At 39.4% G+C, this 22205-nt stretch overlaps 1 protein-coding gene across 1 annotated transcript in view; it reads right to left on the reverse strand.

Moving 5' to 3' along the window:
- Positions 1 to 4913: 4913 nt before the first annotated feature.
- The window catches only part of rerg (RAS-like, estrogen-regulated, growth inhibitor), a 37646-nt gene continuing 20354 nt past the window's right edge, over positions 4914 to 22205 (reverse strand). The window contains exons 3-5 of the mRNA XM_015004039.2: positions 16822 to 16878; positions 11596 to 11669; positions 4914 to 7410 (exon numbers count right to left, since the gene is read on the reverse strand). Coding sequence (XP_014859525.1) covers positions 7000 to 7410; positions 11596 to 11669; positions 16822 to 16878 — 542 coding nt within the window. The 3' untranslated portion in view covers positions 4914 to 6999. The remainder of the gene's footprint in view (positions 7411 to 11595; positions 11670 to 16821; positions 16879 to 22205) is intronic.

Genomic DNA, 22205 nt, shown 5'->3' on the forward strand with positions numbered 1-22205 from the left:
ATTATTCACAAGTTTGAGAACAAGATGCCATACCATTTTCTTTCACATTTTTAGAGTGAAAATTAGGTTTGTCCCGATCCAATATTGATATGAGAAATCGGTCCGATATTATCCAAAAAATGTGTATCGGATTATATTGGCCTGCATCTGAAATCTCCAACATAAGCGCTCCATTAGAAGCATTCCGCTCCAGAATTTCTATCCAACAGCTTGTATCCCATAATAAATGGGTCAGTTGTTTTCTTACCTATTGTTGTTGACTATTGTTCTCTGTTTGATTAATATGACTTGATCAAGCTTCTTCTAACATTCCTCACTATAAAAAGAGTAATAAAAGTACGTATGATTGCTGCTGATAACACATCGGGTCAGTATTGGTTTATAATCAAAGCTGCAATATCTGTATCACATCGGAAGTAAAAACATTGTATCAGGAAACCAAGGAAACGTCCATTAATCTAACCAAACAGTGACATGAATGCTGGAAAGCGAATTTCCAGCATGGTTAATGTTCTGGTTAATGTTGGTTTCCTCACTAGCATGAGAGCATCGTTTCACAGCCTGCAGCACAGACTGGATTCATCTGCTGTGGAGATTTTATATGTAACCTTGACAGTGTTATGTTCAATTAATTTATATAAAAGTCTCAGAATAAAAAATATGGTTCACTGTGGCACTTAATGCATTTAATGTCTGTTTGTGTGGGTAGATCTTTGTATGTTTACCTGGAAGAATCCTCTGTGTGTGTGTGTGTGTGTGTGTGTGTGTGTGTGTGTGTGTGTGTGTGTGTGTGTGTGTGCGTGTGTGTGTGTGTGTGTGTGTGTGTGTGTGTGTGTGTGCGTGTGTGTGTGTGTGTGTGTGTGCGCGCGCAGAGGAAAACCTCGGCCATCAAAGAGAGAGTTTCTTTAATAGCAGAGAAGACCTTGGTTGTCATGGGGACAGTAATGCCCTGTACAACACCGATGGGCAGAGAGAGATAAAACTTCCCAACTGTTTGTGTCAAAGAAGTTCAGGTTCCATTTTTTTGCTCTACGCAAACAGAGGAACATTCAGCATTAAATGTTCATCTACATAAACTGGATCTGGATGCAACAGCAGAGATACAGCAGCTTCATTATCCAAGTATTACAAATAAAAGATTAAACAACAAAAAGTTCAGAGCAAATCTCCTAAACTTTTCATGGCAGTAGTAATGTTTTAGTTAAACCTAAAAGTCCAATATTCTTAATTTGGGGTCTTTATCAACTCAGCCATTTCATTTCATATATTTAACTGTTGCTGAAGGAGACAAAGCATCAAAAATCCACTCATAAATGGGGTTTGAACTGTTGCTAACTTTAGTTGCTCAGTGTTGTACTTGTTAGATTCCTGCCAGGCCTGTTTATCCGTTTGGTTCCCAGTCCTGTACTGTCTCAGGTCAGTTTCCATGTCCAGCTCATTGGACCCACCTGTGTCGCCCCGGCTACCGGTGGACTACTTTAAAAGCATTTCCAGACTGAAAGATGTGAATTACATCATCTGCTTCTTTTTATCAGACAGATGAGGTATGTAGGGTGTGGTACACATGGTAATAAAACCACCTATATCCTAAAATATTTGAAGGATCCGGATTGATACAAGCTGAGGAGGAATTTCTCAGCCAAATCAGAGATGCTGGGATTCCTCGGCCTTAGAGTGTAACTGATCCACTTCCAGTAGAACTGTGTGTTATTGGTAAGAGACTGGACTGAGGTAGAGCTGGCCTGTTTACACAGGGAATGTTATCCCTCTGCACACTTTTCATTTCCTCTGCTATGAAGCTCTCATCCTTCCCTGATTGATTTTCCTTTTTTTCTGAAGGAAAACCTAACGCCGTGTGGGGAACATGTCTGCCACCGAATGCATCCTCAAAAGTAAACCCAGAAAAGCTCATGCAGGGCCTTCTGTCTGTGTGCAAATGGATCATCATCTGCTGGGTTCCTCTCAGTCACGCTGCCTGTCAATTTAAAAATGGACTGAGGTCCCTGGACTGCTCTCTCTCCCCATGGCTGCATATCTAAACAAGAAGTACGGACTCTGGTGGGAATCACTTTCACTCCAGAGATGTTTGTTTCCCTTCAAAAATAACGAGGAAAAATTCACGTGTCATCATGTTTACTAAATATTTTCATGTGCAGCATCTCTCTGCCAAACAGCCAGACAGACTTAAAGGGGAGTGGCAAAAGCAAATGAGCTGGATAAGCATCACCATCCACAGATTCTTTGAAGCTACTTGAATGATATAAGTTATACGATTTTTTTCACCTTTATTTATACATTTTAATTTTAGAATATTTAATTTTCATTCGGGAGAAGTGAGTATTTAGAATTTAATTATTGCAGAATCGAGCAAATAGAAATAATTGCAGTAAGCCCGTTCTAAAACGGGAACATTTTTCTTCTGATTTTATGTCGAAGAATTCACCTGCAGCAGAGGCAAACCATAACATTTATTTAATTCTGGAAACATTATTAAATATGGAAACACGAGGACGTCACTTAGCCATCCATAGAAACATCCTGATAAAGTCACATTGGTATTTGCACATTTCCAACATGTCTCCCTGAACTGGTTGGCTCAACACAGACTGGAAGCAGGAGCTGAAACCTCTGGAGAATATATTACTGTGAAGGCTGAACAGTGCGGCAGGAGGAGGGAAAAGCGCTTCAGGTTGGAGAAGCAGGAAGATTTTCCAGTTAGTCTGACAGCAGGCGGCTGTGTGGGAGCTGTCAGCACACTCTGCTCTGAGCAGCCACTGCACAGTGCTGGAGTCTAACTTTAATACAAGAAGTTGTTTTGCAATTAGATGAGTTTATACAGATTTAAACATGAAGTCTGATATTGTTTTGTTTTGTTTCCCCCCCAGCTGCTCAGGAAGAGGAGGAGCTCTGTGGCTGCGGTGAAACTTTTGACTAGTAATTATCTGGCAGATAGAAAGCCACTCCTTTCTGCTTCACCCAGACTAAAGAAAGCACCTTTTTTTCTTTTTCTTTCTTTTTTTTTAATGTTCTCTCCTTGAGCCGGTTATCCATCTGAAGTAACATGGTGTACTTTGGGGAGGTTTCCTTTAAAACAACCAGAAATGAGTGACGTTCAGCTTTGCTGGTTTTGGCCAGAGCGAGACTGAGGAGGACAAGCTGATAGATCTTTCATGTGGACCTTAGAGGAACAGAAATGGATATTTAAAATCAAATTTAGGACTCACTTATATTCCAAATCTAGATAAAGTTCTGAATGCCTGTAACATGACCAGAGGAGACTTTTAAAAGAGCGTTTGTTTGGTTAAAGAAAATGATTGTGATGCTATCGTTGACCCATGCTGATGTAGAGCTGGGTTGTAATTAGATTTTGTGATTTTTTACTCATAATCCACTCAGCATGGGGAATAGGGTGAACTTTCTGCTGTACTGATGGCATTTATTTCCATCAAAAATATTAATCGTAATACAGTGAGATATCTTATGGATCATCAATTTCTTTTTATTTCTTTTTTTCTTGTGGGTGATTAGCTAGTAAAAAAACTCTAAAATCCCCTTTTTGTTCTGGTCTGTGAATGCACCGTACTTAAAAGCCAACAGGTAATGCTAAAATCAATAGTCTTTGGCGTGGAAGTTGTTACTGAAAGAAGTAACAACTTATTTGCTAATATTATGTACAGTCGACTTTTATTAAGCTTTCCATCATGCTGTAATGTTATTCCCTCATCAGTGTTGCCTTGATTCTATCATGCATGTTTGAGGAATCCTTTAATCTCCCATGGCAACGTTCTGGTCTCATCAAGCTCCACTCAGTTCCTCTAGACTAGCAGCAGCATCAATTATGAAACACCTGGGAACGTTTGTAAACGGTGTAATGGAGAAACCTTGTTGTGATGACTTAATGGAGGCAGTGTGAGAAAGAGCTGGAGCTTCTTAAAGAGACAGAGGCCCAATTTCAAGGCATTAAGCTGCAAAGTCAAATTTCGTTTATGTTTTATAGCATTTTTATAACAACTGAAGGTTACATAATTAGTTGATTGTGCTATAAAATTGTACTATGTGCCTGGAAAATTCCTCATACTGTCCCCTTAGAGGCCATCAGGCAGGGCACTTGGCTCTGTTGGGCCTGTGCTGGGGGTTGGTGCCCTGGGGTCTCTGAGTTCTGGGCTGGATCTGCTCCAGCAATGCAGGGCTCTTCTTCTGGGCTTCGTCTGCTGGGTGTTTCCCCCGGGGGTCTCCTCTGCTCTTCCCTGAGGGAGGGTCACTGTTGTCCCTGCACTGGTCTTCCCTGCAAACACTTGCTGCGGTTCCTCACAGACACTACTGAATATTCCTATGGAGAAACCTTATGTACCTAAGTGTACTTTCACTCACACACACACACACACACACACACACACTAGCTTTTAATTGTCACAAGAACTTTGCATTAGTTACCATTCAGTTTTCACCAGTTGTTAAAAGACTAACCCTAAACCTGATCTAAACTTGATCCACACCTTAGTTCTAAACAAACACCTAAACTGGCTTAACCAAAGTACAGCACTTCATTTTATGGGGCCCAAAGCCAGGATCCTCATAGAGTAGTATCTATTGAAACAAATGGGCATTACAAGTTGGAAAATGCTAAAACACACACTTTCATACATACACACACAGATATTCTCTTGGTATAGATTCAGGTGGGTACACCATGTTGGTCTGTGGCTGCCACTGAATACATCTCACTACTGAGCATCATGAGCCTTCAGTGACGTTGTTATAATGTTTGTCACTGAGGTTTATCGTCTCTCTGTTTTCTGTCTTTCTGCAGGTGTAGAAGCAGATAATTGTACTTTATCTTTTTACTTCTCCTCACTTCCATTTTTTTCCTTTTTCTTGTCTCTGGGTCTGTTGCATTTGAAATTAACACAAAGCAATTTCTAATTTTTATATTTATATCAAGTGGGGCATTATAACGAAAGCTCTAACATTCCAGTTGTGAAAGTAAATCTGTTCCAAATACCGCCGCTGAACAGTACAGGGAAAATGAATACATAAATAAATAAAGCCCATGCATGTAGTCATATATTGACATTAATGGTTATTTTTCAGTGGACAGGTCGGATACATCAGCGTTTAATTCCAAGTGTACAGCCGATTGGTTTAGATCAGACAACAAACACAAACATTGCATTTAATAGATGCTGCTGTTTAAAGAGTAAACAGAAGGAAATCCTCTGAACGCGGCGTCGCTTCCCTTTGTGTATTTATAGAACCTGCAGTCATGAGCTCCGACATAATCTGGACCTTTGCTTTGGTGCGTCCCAGACAAACACAGAGGGCCTGAGAGTCCGCTGCAGAGCCGAAGATGTTAATCCAACTTAGATGTATTTACTACAGAGCGGCTTTCCAGGATGGAGCCTCCATCCTTACCAGGCAGCAGATTCTATAAGATATAGAATCTATAAAATTCTTCTATAAAAAGAAGGTTTTGGTCCAGGTCAGACTCTTTTTAGTTCAGCTTACACTTGAGCAGTGAAGAACACTGGGATCCATCCTCATCAAGCAACACTCCTCTGAACTTCAAGTTGTTTTTTTTAAATCACTGTTGCCAGAAGAGTTCTCATGTTTGTTGAAGCAGATCACATTTATCCCACTGAGACCGGCTGCAATAAAGCAACTTTTAATCATGAACTCTTAGATTCCGTGCATGTCATGTTGGATACCCCGCCTGCATCAGTTTTAGAAATCCCATGGCTTACAAAATAATTTAAAGGGAGATATAAAGGAAATTATGACCAATAAAAAGCCAAAAGACTCAACTAGGCATGTGTTCATTAACCAGTATCAGGTTTTAAAACCACTAAAGGTTTCCATTAAGCCGTTTCTTTAGATCAAAGATTCCAGAGAAGTTCCGGAGTTGCTTTTTTTTTTTTGGCTGGATGGAAAACAGAGTAACACAGGACTTGCATTCCCCCAACTGATGCTGTGCACCGCTGGTCAGGTGGTACACTGACCTTTGTTCTTACAACTACAAATTCAGTTGACATGGACAACTGACTAAACTAAAACAGGATCACTTCTCAAGCTTATTAAGGTAACACCTTTTTGAAATAAGAATATCGGGCCATTCTGGAGTAAGAAATTGTTTTACATTTTTGTGTGAATGATGGTAAAATGGTCACACCTCTGCTCATGCCAGAAATATCGGAGCCTCAACATATAACTGATATGCCATATTAAGCTACCATGTAACTCCATGCACTGAATCAGCTTAAAGCAGGGGTCCCCAAACTACGGCCCGCGGGCTGACTACGGCCCGCGGGCCGGATCCGGCCCGCCACGTCGTTTGGTCCGGCCCCCTGAACAATGCCGGATCCGGCCCGCCTCCTCATACCAGAGAGCATTCAGTGTTTTTTTTTCTTCATATATTGTATTTTCCGGTTTATATGTGGATTTTTCTTCAACCACCAGGGGGGCTCTTGAGCAGATGTGAAACTAACTTTCCCTCAATGGAATATACACCAGTCAGTCCCAGTCACCGTTTCACTCACGGTTTTTTCCATTTGCATTCTGGGTAAAAAATCTTTCTAAAAGCGCGAATGTGTGTCCCCCCCCCCCCCCCCCGTTCGACAGTTTAAAAGACAGAACAGCCGCCCCCAAACCCCGATGATAAGAATTTTCTAAGGTTTCTTTCTCCAAAAACCTAAGACCTAAGACCGGCCCCCAACCAGAGACAGGAACAGCTATGTGGCCCTCGCAGGAAAAAGTTTGGGGACCCCTGGCTTAAAGGTTTGAATGAGGAAACATTAAGAACTCAGCAGACTGATGTCTTCTGGCTCCTCCAAAGAGAAAACTCAGCCCTGCTGGCTTCTTCAATGTCAATCAGTCATAGAACATGGAGATTCCACTAGAAGTTAGCCACATGTCAGTCATTTCGCAGTCAGAAATTGTCTCAGTTATTTCCATGAGAAAAATAGAAAATGTCCATTTATCACTGGACACCAGCAGGACTCATCCCTAGCTGCTTATCTTGGTCAGCATCTTGTTGATGGCTTGCTTGACGTGCGTGGTGGAGCTGCGGCGACGGGCCTTGCCCTGGACGGCTTTGCGGCGTCTCACCTCCCTGCATAGCTCGTGGAACGCCTCGGCCACTACGCCGCCCTCGTCGGCGCAGGCCGAACACTCGTAGAAGGCACATGCCATTTCAGCCGCCAGCCGCTCGCCTTCCTCTGTGGGGACCTGGCGGACGTGGTCCAGGTCGGACTTGTTCCCCACCAGCACCAGAGGGACGTTCTTTGGTTTCTTCACCTCCTCCAGGAGGGTTCGAAGAGGGGCTACCTCCTCGAAGCTTCCCCGATCTGTGATGTCATAGACAATGATGAATCCGTCGCCCCAGCGCATGTGACCTTCTTTCTGCTGGATGTCCTCCTGTGAAGAAAAAACATTCCTGACATGGTCTTTACAGTAAAGGTGCACAATCCGAGCAAGCCAAGACAACTTACCACTGAATCAAATTTGACCGAAGTATCCAACAATTACGTTATTAGTTTAGGTATCTTTTGATTCCTGTGGCACCAATTTTGAAGAAACACATTTGTCAATAAAAAGTTTTTGCTCTTGGGTCAGGTTGTTTTTCAGCCGTATCAAAATTTGTGTATTTCGCAAAACTGCAATGGAGACACTTTTTTCGCATCATGAGTCTCAGCAGTTTGTATTTATTTTCAGGCACTGGCCTCCTGGAACGATTGGCTCCATCAGAGGTCTCACAGTTTGTCATTTGAAAATGTTTAATCAATGGCTCTTCTATAAGATTCTATAAAATTCTTCTATAAAAAGGAACTAGCTCCTTCTGCTAACGAGGCTGCTAGCCAAGCTAACTCTTAGCTAGAACAACCATCAGCCACACCCATAAAATTTCACAAAATATCAGATGTTTGGGTATCATTACACTCTGTTAAATGCTAAACAGTAACTGTAACCTCCTTACTCCAATACAGCAACAAAAATATGATTTTATTCTCCTAGCCAGAGATGATAACAAAGTTGTTACATGTTGTAAAGTACTAAAAACCTTTTAGCTGTTACTGGTAAGCAAGGAAAACAAAAATAAACACAAAAAATAGCAGAGCTAAGCATAAATCTCCCTTTATTGATTCTGTTTGCAGATGAAACAAAGCTAGCCCTGCAGCAGAGTTGACATATGCATAAAGCAGAGAAGTGGTTTTCTATTTTATGGACAAAATTTAATGAGTAAAATAAAAGCCGGTTAGTGCACAGCTGAGATAGATAACTTCTCTTGCAAACATAGCAACTGGAGACAAATAAAATCTCACAAAAATATTAAGGATGTAATCTTTCTAGAGACATGAATGTCAACAAAATACTTTCAGCTAGCACATTGTTATACAATCTCCTGGTAATGATGCACATTATCTTAGCAACTTTTTTAAAAAGAAAGAAGCATTCTTCTTGTTTTGCTTTCAAGCAGAGCCCAGGCAGAAGAAACTCACCAGGCCCTAAATCTCCCCATGAGCAATAAAATGCTCTTGGGCCCAGAGACACCATTTAGATTTCATGATCTCTCTCCCTCATCTCTTTCCAGGAAAGGCATTTCTTTAAGGAACCTAATCCAAGCACAATAAAACAGTTTATGAAACCCTTTTTATTCTTAATCCCTCGGCTAGAAACAGAGCTCTTTGGATAACTTCTTCATTAGAACATGCATTTGTTGAAATCTAATAGTTTAGTTTAGATAGAAACATAATAAAACTGTTTTCCTCTCCAGCATTTGAAACTATATCCAGTTGGAGACATTAAATAAGATGGGTACTTACTTAGTGTTGATTAATTTTAAGCTTATATGGTAGATGTAAGTATTTTCATTTTTGCATTATTTTCTCTGTTCGTTTATAAATACTGATTTATGTACATAATAATTTGACCACACTCTGCTAGAAGTCATTGTCATAACCCATCCAAGTGCACAAATAATTTCCCCAAATTATTTAATTGAATAATTCATTTCTCTGGCAATATAACATCTAGTGTGAAATGTTTAAAAAGCAAGACTTTGTTCCATGAAATCCTCTAAATGTTCTTTCCTACTGCTTATCAATGTCTGGCTCCGTCCATTTTAATCCCAGCAGATTTTACTGCTGCATTTTGTCCTGCCTGATGTTTTTTCCCCATGAAAAAGTTTTTTTTCCACACAGATCTCACCATTCATGTGAGTCACGCATGTCATTAGTTGATATTCATAAATGAAAACTTAAGTGGTATTTCACAGTTTGGTTTCCAATTGTAATATTGTGGCATTAAAGTCATCTTTTATGAAGTCAAATTATCTCGAGCACAATCGAGAATGCAAATCATGTTTTAGTGAGGTGATTTTGACCTATTTTTACTCCGGAAAAAAAAAAATCAGTCTCTGAAAACAGAACGGTCTGAACTTAGGGGGACGAAGACGATGGGGGGCAAAGGCAGCAGAGGGGCTTACCTTCCAACTGATGGCACAGTGACCCTCAGGCAGTGAACTAAATAAAATTAGTTTTATCACAGATGATTAAACATGGAGGCTGATTATATTTCACACATGGATGTGTTGGTTTAGATAGCTTAGGTTTAATTTATCTAGCACTGAAAATGTATTAAATGTAAATTTGAAAGATTTAAGTGAGAGACAAAAAAACAAACAGGGAATACAGATAATGCAGAAAATACTGTATAGCCAGTGTTTAACAAGCCAATATTTCAAAACCTCAAAACCTTCTCATAAACTGAATTCTGCAGCCACTTTAGGAACGCATCTGCTCCAACTCCTGTAAGGAACGCTTCATGCAACTGATTCTCTTTTAAACCTGAGATTTCTGGTGTTTCTGGAGGAATCCTGCTTAGCCAGAGTGCCCAATCAGTGCGAAGGAGATTCCTGACATCCGGCACCGTCTGGTCAGTAAACACGCAGACCTCGTCCTAACGCCCGACTGAAAATAGCCCTCTCTGTAATGACGGAGAGATGACTGGGCTGAAGTGTCGAAGGGGAAATCAGCCTCCAGCAGAACACCTACGCAGCACTGCAGCATATTTATCTTCTCCTGAGGACTTACGCAAGCGCTCCCTCACGGTCGGAGCGAGGCAGCACTCCTGCTGGGCTGCAGGAAATTACCTTCCTGAAGGGCCCTTCACTTTCACATCCAACCAACACTCCTTCTAACAACTGTTGCTTCTCTCCAAGTAACGGTGCTCCACAGAGCACTTCAGGACACTTAGACTCATATTAGACACAGGTGGAGTATGCACAGTGAGGCTAAATGTTCAGCTTAAAGCCAGATCAAGATCACGGAAAAGGTCTCTAAATATGTCCTCTCATGGCTTCCATACAGTGCCTCAATCCAGTTTTTGATTTTGAGGCGCCATCTGAGCTAGTTATCAAATAATGTTTTAAGCTCAGCTCATTATTTAGATTTAAAAAGTTTTAAAATATATATAAGTTTAGTAACAAAAATCCTCAAACCCTCCCAACTAAAATAGTCTAACCAACAAACTCACTAAGCCAGTAACACTCAGCTAAACTAGGAAGCAAAAATTATTGATTAAAATAATAAATGATCAAAGCAAACAGTAAAAATGAACAAGTGACATATAGTTTGAACCATGAAAGTTTTGAAACAAGGGTTAATTTGAGAAATTTAGAAAAGAGGCCAAATTACCATTCAAATTATTATTTTGCACCAAAATGTGTCAGAATAAAACATGAAATAACTCATAGAATCAGAGTTCAGTAAACACATGTAAATGTTGCAAAACCATGACTATTAAGAAGAGTTTGTAAAGAAGTTTAAATTATCGTTACACTAATTAAGATTAGCTTCAGACTAAATTACTGACAACAATGGCCTGTGGACAAACAACCAGTTTACAATTCAAAGCAGAAGTAAGGTTAAAATCATTATTTTGATATAGGAATGTTTCAATAACTGATTTGCTGAATTAGAAATTAATAGTCATTTAGACAACCGATTCTAAATGCATTAACCACAGTGGTGGAGTTTTGTTTAAGTTCTTGGCTGGAGCCTTCTCAGTGTATGGTGTTGTGACTAACATCTCAGTTTTCAGATGATGACAGATCAGAGCCTCAGTTGTTAATGGGTTCGTTTTGTTTCCTTTAATCTGAAGGTTTTCAGTGAGACGTCTGAAACTGAAAACCAGTTTTTCTGAGTTAGGGATCATTGTGTTCAGTCGTTGTATTCCCATATTGTGTAATTAGGTGACCACAGGAAAAGAACTGTTCAAATACAATAATAAAATGAACATGACGTTGACACAGTTATAATGTCAGATAAAAACATTCTGACCCAGGGGCCCCGGTTTTAATCAGGCCAGTGAATGGTTTTGATTAGAGAGGATGCTGGAGCAATTATCCAATCAGACATTATTATGGTCAAAGTTAATAAGACAAGGCCGGGGTCAGATGTTCTTCAGTGTTAGATAACGGAATGTTTTCTTTTTAAGTAAATGTAGCATAATGTAGGTGTACAAAACAGGCAGAGTGAAAATGATCCTCAAATTACATCACCCTGCTGTGTGTCTAAGTATTCAGTTGATAATTTTTCCCACCTGGCCTGCAGTGTCCAGGATCTCCATGGTGACAACCTCATCGTCAATGCTGGCTTGGTGACGATATGTAGATTCTGTAGGCCACAAAAAAAAGGAAATACAATCAGATAGTTTTTTTTTTATTTTCAGCTCTACTTTAAAAATTTCTGTTCGGTTATGACTCATCAGTAGATGGTGACAAATCCTGATGTAGGAGAACTCGTCCGTTTGCAGTTTTAAGTTGGTCAGTTCAGAGAGAAGGAAATTATGATCACCACTGAAATGGAGGGAAAAATTCCTCCACAAGTACTTGTATTGACAAATGACACACAGCGCTCTCTTTGCATGTTTCTACAGTTTTTCCTTTTTTTCACACTTAATGTTTCAGATTGTAGAATAAATGTTAAAATAAGACAAAGATAACCTGAGTGAATACATGAAGCAGATTTCAAATGATTTCATTTATACAGGGAAAAAGCTATCCAAGATACCCAGATATTTCTGGCATGAGCAGAAAAATGATGGTTTTTCTGTCATTCACACAATAACTGAAAATAAAAAAGATGTTTTTCTCTTAATACAGAACAGTCAGTTATCTTAATACAGAACAGTCAGTTATTCCTACTTTGAAAAGGTGCTTCCTTAATAAGACTGAGAAGTAACACTGCTTTTGTTTACACACCATGTGCGTCCATGTCAACTGAAAAAATGTGTACAATACACATTTCTTGGAAAGGTGAATACATTACTGGACACATTATTTTTAGGCCAACAGTTTTTCTTTCCCAGAACTTCTTTTTCACAGAAATTTGATTTACATAGATTTGTTTTTTTAATCAGTTTAGCCATAAGGGCCAAAAACAGTAGATCATTTATGCTGAACAATGTTGACTAAAGTTTTGCTGGGTGCCTGAGAGTGAGAGCCAGAAGCTTTTATGAACTAAAAGTTGTGGTTTCAGAGATGAAAATATTAACTTACTCCCGCTTTTACCACAGGGGCAGACAATCTAAACAATTGCAGAAAACATCAGCTGTAGACTGTTTTAAACTAACATGACTGAAGTACAATGTAGAAGCATTTTAAACCAATGGAATGTAACATTCTTTAAAAAATATATATATATATATGTTTCTTGGCTCTAGCTGCCTTCATTTGAAAGTGCTCAGACAGGAAAGTAGGAAATGAGAGAGAGGTAAGACATGCGGTAAAGGTAACCAGGCCGGGACTCGAACCTGCGACTGCCACATTGAGGACTAAGGATGCCTTATGTAATTTGTGCATCACCACAGCACCCAATGAAATGTAACATTATCTGGCTGAATAACTATCAGAAGATGAGGAGAGGGTTAGTAATTGATGCCCAAACAGGCTGCAGTGTTCAAACACAACAGCAGACCCATAGGGCTGGAAAAAACCCTAATCATAAACATTAGTTCCGCTAACACTAAAGCATTACACCAACATGGAATTTATGAAATAATATTACCTCTGCTATTAGCATTTTAGTGTGCCCTTTGCTCTTTGTGTGTACTTGTAAATGCTACAAAAGAGGACCGCTTTCACAACATCTACCAACACAGTGAGGTCATTAGTGGAGTGTGAGGACGTTTTCCTGGGCCTCGTTTAATTATTTATTTATTTGCAGTTCCACTGCACTCTACTGGTTGAATTTTGCAGTCTGGTGTGAATTAAGTTTTGGTTTACATAGTTAGGGTTAGGAATATGTCTGGGTTATAAGCATAATTACAGTTGTTGAAATGAATGGAAGTCGATACAAAGTCCTCCGTTTGTATAGAAGTACAAGGATGTGTGTGTGTATATATATATATATATATATATATATATATATATATATATATATATATATATATATATATATATATATATATATATATAAAATATGATTTTTTTTATTTTCACATTATGTTTTATTTGTTAAATTTTGGATTTATATCATCCTTTGTTAAAGGGATGGAGGGTCTTCTCTAGGGGGCCACAGAGGTCACCTTCCAGGGGTGGACACAGTCCCACTGTTCAAACTATAAACTAGGTAGCTTAGATCAAAATCAAACCCTCAAATCTAAATGTTGCAGCTGAATTCAAGACTAACTGGACCAGTCAATGTTTTTCAGTCATCATTGGAAATATTTGGTTAATGTGTGTAGATTGTAGTCACAGAATTCTGTGGTTCACTAGTAGGAGCAGCACCCGGAGTCTTATGCTAATGGAGCTCGTCTGCTTCAGCTTTAAATGAATTCTGTGTTGGATGTAATTAGCAATCATTTGAGTTATATTTGCATTTGTAACACCTCAAACCAGTCTCCTCTAACCTCCGACATCGACAGGTTTAGTAATTTAAAGATATACTCCGTGGTGCAACTTATTAACATATTCAAAATGTCAACTTCATAATTGACAGCATAGATTCTCAGAACTGAGAAGTTTTAAATGTCTGATTGTGCACGCTTCCCCTGCTGCTTCCCAGGTGCAATTGGCCCTCCTGGGGACAAACTGCGTACCTGTGACGTAAATGAAATGTCACTGGGAGCCAGGGGAAGTAGCGTGTGCAGCTGTTTGGCTGCAAGCGTGAGCATCACGCTGCGACTGCTGGGACGGCAGCCTATTTCAGGAGCCATCACTCTGTCAGCTGCAGTCGATCTAACCCTGTTTATTGTTTCTGTTACTCCTTTCAGAGCTTTTCAGGATTTAAGATGCCTTGGAATGACTTGGAACAAAGTGAAATATTTCCTAAAGGTGGAATGAGTTCAAGACAAAGTGTCACTCCAGGCTCCGTTTAACAAAACTACACACAGTTCAAGTTGTTCATAAAGTCCACCAACACATCCACTCAGAAGCTTTAAATTATCCTTAGCTCACACACGCTCCACAGTGCTTCCTTTTCCAAACTGCTCTTGCAAAAATTCCCCTGAACTTTGGGAAGCTGCATAATGCGGGACGCAGCTGCTGTAGTGATGTCAAAGCAGTGCAGATTCCTCTCTGTGTGCCAGCAGATTAAACTCTGCTGGAGGATATGTAGAAAGCAATAACCATTCCAATATTGTGGCCATCTGCATTTACGATGGCAGCTGTTCCCCACTCTGGTACTTTAACTGAGACCCAGTTGGACATCTTTTAGCATTTATGCACACATGGTGGTAGTTGCTGGTGCCGGCCAAGGACACCATAAACATAGATCAAAAGATGGGCTTTGTAAAACATAAGTACCAGTATCATTTTTTTGCATTCTGCACTCTAAAACACATTAAGTATGATTTTATCAGACAGAATGGTCTGTTCATTGTCCAATTTTCGGTCATTTGCAAACAGAAGGGTTTTTCATTGTTTCCCTACTAATTTGGACATTTGGATCTTTAACACAAATTTTAAAAATATCAAGAAATTAAACATGCGAACAATAAAAACTTAAGAACAAACCACTTTATAGTTGTAAATGAAAAATCAAATTAAAAAAGTAATTTCTGATGATGAATAAGTGAAGACACCCGAACATTGAGTTGCATTACTATGATCAGAGCGTTACTCAGCAATTTAATGGATTCCAATGTGCAGACATTTAGTCAAGAGCTCCTGACTGTTGAAATGGGATCCAAAGACCTGATTCCTTTGTGTGGAAAACAGTCTACAAGATGAGAAGATTCAGATCACCTGTCAACCTGTGTGGGTCTATCTGTTCAAGTTCAGCATCAAAACAGACCACATGACCAAGGCTGAAATCGATGGAAATTTTACTGTGTGTAAACTTCTAAATTTAAAGAAAGAACTAAAAAATAAGGGGAAGTTTAGTAAATGCAAATATCTGGTTTCAGCTGTGTAGTATTGGACGGACATACTCCATTCGCTTGCTGCAGAGTCACTTCACATCTTGGGTTTGACAGTACAATTTTATTGCTGTTATGATGAACTTCCTGCTTATGCTACATTCCAATATTTCAAAATCTAATTTACCTGCAGCCTGTAACAAATTAGAGCAAATAAAAGTCACATTCCACCAAATTAACACTTTTGTTCTTTGTCAGTCTCAACAGCAGTTATAACTAATGGAGTGACTTCTGTCACTTCATCAAAAGAACACTCTATGTTAGTAGTTGTGGGGATATCCAAGGTTATTCTCTGTATGTGGGAGAAAAAAACCTCAGCTCATCAATAACCCTAAATCAAACAGGTAGACAATATAGACGGATGTTCAGCCGTAGCCGCCGGCAGGCACATTGAGATGGATGAAGTGGAGCCCACTTTCTGGCAGCAATCTCCACTTTCTAAGATTGGCAGGCTGCACACACACCCCTACCTGTGTGATGTACTCATAATAGCATTTTAATAATGTTTCGACCACTTCATGGGTAATTTCAGCCAGAGAGTCTGATTGGTAACAGACACCCACCGGCAGTGCTGTTATTCCCATTATGGACATCATGCTGGGCTTTCTTGGTCATGACGCCAACCCTTGTGGTAACCAAGGAGGCAGTTATTATTCTTTTCTTGATTTCAGCGCTTGGTATTTACTCAGCGTACACCCAGAATGAGGCTGGCACCCAGGACAACATTAAATCACTCTGGAAGTACAATATTGCTCTGGAAAAATAAACCCCTTGCCAGAGAAATATCACCTTAGTTGAATTTATAACCTCTAATACTTAAATCAAGTTAATATCTAAGCCATATTTGTGATATATGATAGATTGTAATGGCAATACGTTTGTGACCATTATGTAGTTTCAGAATAATGCAATAATTTCCTGAGTGCTGTGTGTTTTTGCAGCTGATTGCTCTTCATGTCACCAAATAAGCTGATGTAGGATTGAAAAGAGCACCGAGGGAAGCATTTAGTGCCTCTCATCTGCTCTGTAGAGCCAGGAAATGAAAAGGGCCTAACAGATGAGACACTTTGTCTTTGCTTCATATAATTATAGTGGAAGAAAGCGATTTGACCAGTATCGTAAAGTGAAAGGGCCAATCTCGACTGCATTAATCCAGACTGTCTGATGTAAAAGCACATCGCTCTAAATCAAACAATGCAATCCATTGTGTTTTATGGAAGTTCTATTTTGTGAATGCCCTCCCTTTTTTTTGCACAAACTGAAACAATTTCAGGATGTTATATGGCAGAAAATATAGTGAAATATGTATATTATAATGTTGACTATGGCACTTTAGCTTTGGGGAAATAATGTAACAGTTGAAATGATGATATACCATGTGAGCGACTGTATAAATGCAAGTCTTACCCAGTGTTGGATCGTACTCCCAGATAAAGCGTCTGGTCAGGAACCTCACCACCAACGCTGCAAAATTAAGAAGAAAAACTGAGTTTGACATGAAAATAAGACTAAAACTGAACAGCTAACAGTGATAAAAAAAATTGTTAAACATTTTTTCCACACAAGATTTTGTGTCTTGGGTGTTTTCAGTCACAACATCATAATAGCTGCTGCCTTTATAAGCAATACCCAACTCACCAGGAAACTGTTGGAACCAAGTTACTTTAATCTAAATGCTTATACCTGTTTGACTGGCTCAACTTGATTAAAGCAGAGTTCTGACAGCCGTTCAGGAGGAGACATCAGCTCCAGAGTTCATCCAGAGTATCTCATGTACATGGTTAAAGTAAGATGGACGTCCTCAGAGAGCCTGTGACTCACTGCCCTAATGGTTTACCATCAGCAAGTGATCTGCTGCACGGAAATGTTGAGCCCCTTTACTCCGACTGAATTAGACTGTCATTATCTGTTTATCAGTCAGGCCAAACAGCTCTGTGGGAGAGAGAGGGAGGCCGCAGAAGCTGGTGGTAAATATGCATTTTTATATGAGCGCGACAAGGTCGGCCTTTGGTTCAGGTAATGGGTGGGAAGGTTACCGCAACAAGCATGGAGAGAGAAAAAAACATAGAATTTAATTCAACATGGAAATGAAAATGAAAATGGAAATGGCTGAATGTGTTACATTAGGGTGCTGTGAACAGTATTCATAAGAATAAATCTCCATTAGTAGATAGTTTTTAAAATAACTAGTAAAAGTAGTGATGTTTCTTTCTTTAGAAAGACATACATTATGCTTTCAATGTGCAAAAGGAAATATTGCTTATTAGCAGGTCCAGTCAATGATGAAAACAATATAAGACAATAATTCTTTGCACCTTGGGCAGTGGATGATGTTGAAATTGCAGCTTATAATTTACCAGTACATTAAAGGGCTATTTTGGTGTTTTTAAAGGAGTCTAAACTACATTTACTATTTGCAGTTTAAAGTCATACATATATACATACATATTTAGACTCTTCTGATCTGGACTCAAGTATACCCTAAAGAACAGAGACATCCTGAAACATGGTTAGAGATTTTAGGGAAGGAAGGGGCTAGCCGCTTAGCGCAGTTCATTCACCGACTGCCTCTGAGCAATGTTTGCAAAAAACAAATTGGTTCAAATTTGTAAGAATTGAAATAAAATACACTGGTGTTGAGATTCAATGAGTAGGTGTTATTTTGCAGCAAAATCTGATATTTGATAGCAAAATCTGCTCAGTTATTTTAAGAATTTTTTTTTCTCAAAAAAGGAATCAAAATTTAACGCTAAGGGCTAAGGGCTAAAGACGAATAATGACTAGGAAAAGAGAATAAACTAAACACTCCTCACTTTAGCTTTAAGCTTGTTCGTTTTCTTTACACCTCTGTACTTTTGTAACAATAGTTCTTCTGGAACGATAACAGCCTGTAGTATTTTGCATGCATGTGTTTCACATTGTAATGATCTATTATAGTCTTAGAGCAGGGGTCTTCCACTCCAGTCCTCAGGGAGGCGCTGCCCTGCAGCCTTTAGATGTGTCTCTGCTTCAACACACACAATAATGAGATCATTAGCAGGACTGCACTGAGGAGGTGATTTGAATCTGAATTAGACAAGCCTTTAGCTCCTCCAGGAGGCTAAAGCTTACGTGTAGCACTTTAAGTATAAATGTTACTGACTAGTTAAAGTCTCAAAGAACCTAACTTCAGGGATTTCTTTAAACTCCTTTTCATTCAAACAGAAAAACAACTATTAATACTCCTGTTGCTATTTTATCATGACATACAGATTACGACAGTTAAAGTAGCGTTATCTAGAACTTCTGGTCGATGACCTTGAGAGTTTTAATTGAACTCAACTGTGTTGTTATCTTGATGACGTTTTAGACTCTTACCCAGGAGGTCTCTTCAGTTCTGACAGTTAGGTTGGAGGTATCAGACCAGAAACAATCACAATGATAGGACAACAGAGGCCACTAACAAGGCCATTGTTATCACTAATGAGGTCATCAAGATCATGAGAAGGTGTTAGAAAGATAAAACCTGAGGTCGCCTCCTCTGTTCAAGGCTGCTTTTCCATGTTCACAAGAAATCTCCAGTTACTCTAACATTTCCTCAAACATATTATTATTCCAATTCAGAAATACTTTATTTGTCCCAATGTAAATGTTGTAACTGATTTAATTAAAGAGTTATTGTAGATGTTGATGGCTGTGGGCTGGAAACATCTCCTGTAGCATTCTTTACTGCTACGAATTTGATGAATCTTCTGACTTAAGTCACTCTGTTTTTCTATGAGGACGGTCTGGGTTTTCCATCACGTCTTAATTTTATGTAAAATCCTTCTTTGCACCATCAACCCCAAAAGGTTCTGCAGTAAACATAAGGACTTTAAACCACAGGAATCATGTATTTTTTCAAAATTTGCCAGTTTTCACATCATAACTCCAAAACCTTGGTAGAGCGCGATACCAGTAACCGGCCCAAAAGTTCAAAAGGTGGTGCACAGCTAAGAAAATTTAAATGGTAATTTCCTCCTTTATAGCGAGCTCCAAAGGGGGATGTTTTTACAACTGAAGTATACCTTGATTCCAGTCTGGTGGGTGGCAGGGTTCTTGTTTTAGAATGCACTGGGTATGGTATATGTGAACCATAAAAACATTTTTTGCCTAATTTTCTGCTTGTTTAAGGAGTGCATAATGTTGAAAACCACTTCTTCTTCTCATCTGTAACTCATTTCTACGAACATGATCCACATTAAAGGAGCAGGATCCCACTGCAGAGGTCTGCTGCTACAGATTGGCAGAGCTTCAGTTCCCTGCGAGAGCCGCCGTGTCCTGAAGTGTTTTATGATTGACTGGGTGGTCCAAGTGAGTATCTGTGTCCTCATGTAAACTCGTCCCATTTGGAGGGGGACGATGAGAGGCAGCATTACTCCTGAAAGCTCTCTTTGAACTGTGACCAAAGATCCATCTTAGCCGGGCCTGTTTTCCAATTAGCCGCAGAAAGGACAAGGAAGAAAAACTGTTGTGTAAACCGGAGTGTCTGTGTCACGATTCATTACGCTCCTAAAGAAGTCAAGCCAGGTGATTTGAAAGCAGGGGAGCTGGGGCTGGCCACCGATCTGGATGTGTCAAATCTACAAGGAAAGGCCCATCTCATTATCCAAACAGGTCCAGTACTCAGCCGTGCCATTCCTCACCTCTCTTGTTGATTCTGTTGCCCAGTAAATCACATCTAACTTTCTCCTCTAACTCCTCGTGTTTTCATGAGCTAAAAGCCGAAGAGTAGCAGATCGTTTGTCAAGCTGTTCAGTTGTTGTTTGGGTCTGAATTTCTGTGACAGCGTCCTGGATTCCAGGTAGACGGAGCGATCAATGGGGTGTGAAGTCCTCTCCTTATTAGGGGTAACTGGATCTCCAGCTTTTCACCGCCACTTGAAAACAAATGTACACATGGCAGTGAGGAGCCTTCGTTTCTGTGCATCAGTTTGGACACATATTGAGGGAAGAAATCCCCTACCTGTGTACATACTGCTATAGCTCATCATAAAATACATAAATAGGGAAAACACAAGAAGAAAATGCAATTTTATACAAATGTAATCCCTAGTAAACTAATTCTAATTTTGTTAAGGACATTATTAGAAGTTGCTCCAATCAGTTGCTTTACTCGGTTTGTAGACTTGCTTGTGGTTTTTTATATATTTTATTGATTGGACTGATGCCAGACATCTGAAAACCATTTATGAAAGGTTACTGCTCATCTGATTGATCCGTTTCTTAGTCTGACTTGATTTGTGTTGTATGTCAAAGTCCAGTTGTGTCTCAGGATTGAAAGCATAGCTGTTGGATCACAGTTGTTTTCCATCTTTAGTGCTTAATTCATTTGTTCCACTGTTAGAAAAACCAGCCCATACCATGATGCTGCCACCAAACAGCTTCTTTTTTCCAATTTAACCATCCATTTTTCATGGGGATTTCTTTCCTACAACATTGTAACTATAATTGTGATAAAATCAAATTAGGGCTTCACCAATTGCAATTTTCTGGCCAATCACCAATCTTTAAAAAGCCTCATCGGACAATTCCAATTTTTTGTCAATACCAATTTTTTTCTCTCTTTTTTCATGACACTAAATATCGCAACAAAGTCCCTGCATTGGCAATAGAGCGGTGACTATTTTTAAGCGCAAATATGCAGATGTGACCTGGTGGGCGGTCTGTCAGTCAGTCCTCTCACAGTAGAGCAAAAGAGGATAGCTGATTTTCAGGCTTTTTCAGAAGTAGATAAGATTGGTTTCACGTATTGATCCGATCACTGATTTAAGAAAATCTGGGCATTTTTTTTAGTTTTCAGGCCCAGTATACACACTGCAGTCTGTAGAATCATATTAGAGCTTAACTGCTGCTTAAATGACAGAAAGTGGATAGTACTGTGGAGATGCTATGATTTTTAATCCACTGTAATATATATCTGTGGGTTAAATGCACAGACATATATTAGTATGTCTGTGCATACTAGTACTAATACTTTCATATTAGTACTTTCATAAAGTACTAATATGAAAAAGTTGCAGTATTCAAAGACTAAACGTGCCCAAACATTTGGTATCATTTCTCCAGAACAAACTGTGTGGATGAAACAACTCCTTTCTGTTGTTGACATAATTAATACCATGTATCTGTTAAAAACAAACTTGTTGTGATTTCATGTTTCAGCTTTTCTTCCATTGTGAGCTGCTTTCCAGTTTGTGCCGAGACTGAACTGATCATCAAACGCATCATCCAGGGGACATGTTTTCCCTAAAACCTCCTTTATCAAAAGTGACCTAATCGCATTAGCAGCAGAGCGCTGGACTAATTGCAAACAAAGCCGGAGCAATTAGTGGCGCCTATGGTTCTGTTCTGGGCCGGTGCTGCGTTACTCATTGAACGGTCCCTATTGATTTTCTAAGGGAGTCAGACGGACACCCACAGCTCTTTGGTTCCCTCTTGTAGGAAAAATGTCCCTTCAGAGACTCTCCCAGAGAGAGGCTGCCATAGTCAGGTTCTGTACTTATTGTATTAGTGTCATGTTGGGTCATGTCATACAATAGGTTGTGCTGATAAGACCCAGAGAGGACTGGATGGACCAGAAAAATGCCAGAAAAGAATGAAAAGCAGAGGGCAGACAATTTAAAGGTGACAATGAGAAGAAAATCTTTTTAAAATATTAATTAAAACACAAGTCAAAATGAGGACTTGTCCCTCTTCCAGATTTCTTTTGATTTTGATTCTTGTAACACGAAACACTTCACATGATCACACAAGTGTTAATGACAGACAAAA

This window comes from Poecilia mexicana, unplaced genomic scaffold (genome assembly GCF_051168715.1).
Source record: "Poecilia mexicana isolate PSO_F unplaced genomic scaffold, ASM5116871v1 scaffold_23, whole genome shotgun sequence".
Lineage (NCBI taxonomy): Eukaryota > Metazoa > Chordata > Actinopteri > Cyprinodontiformes > Poeciliidae > Poecilia > Poecilia mexicana.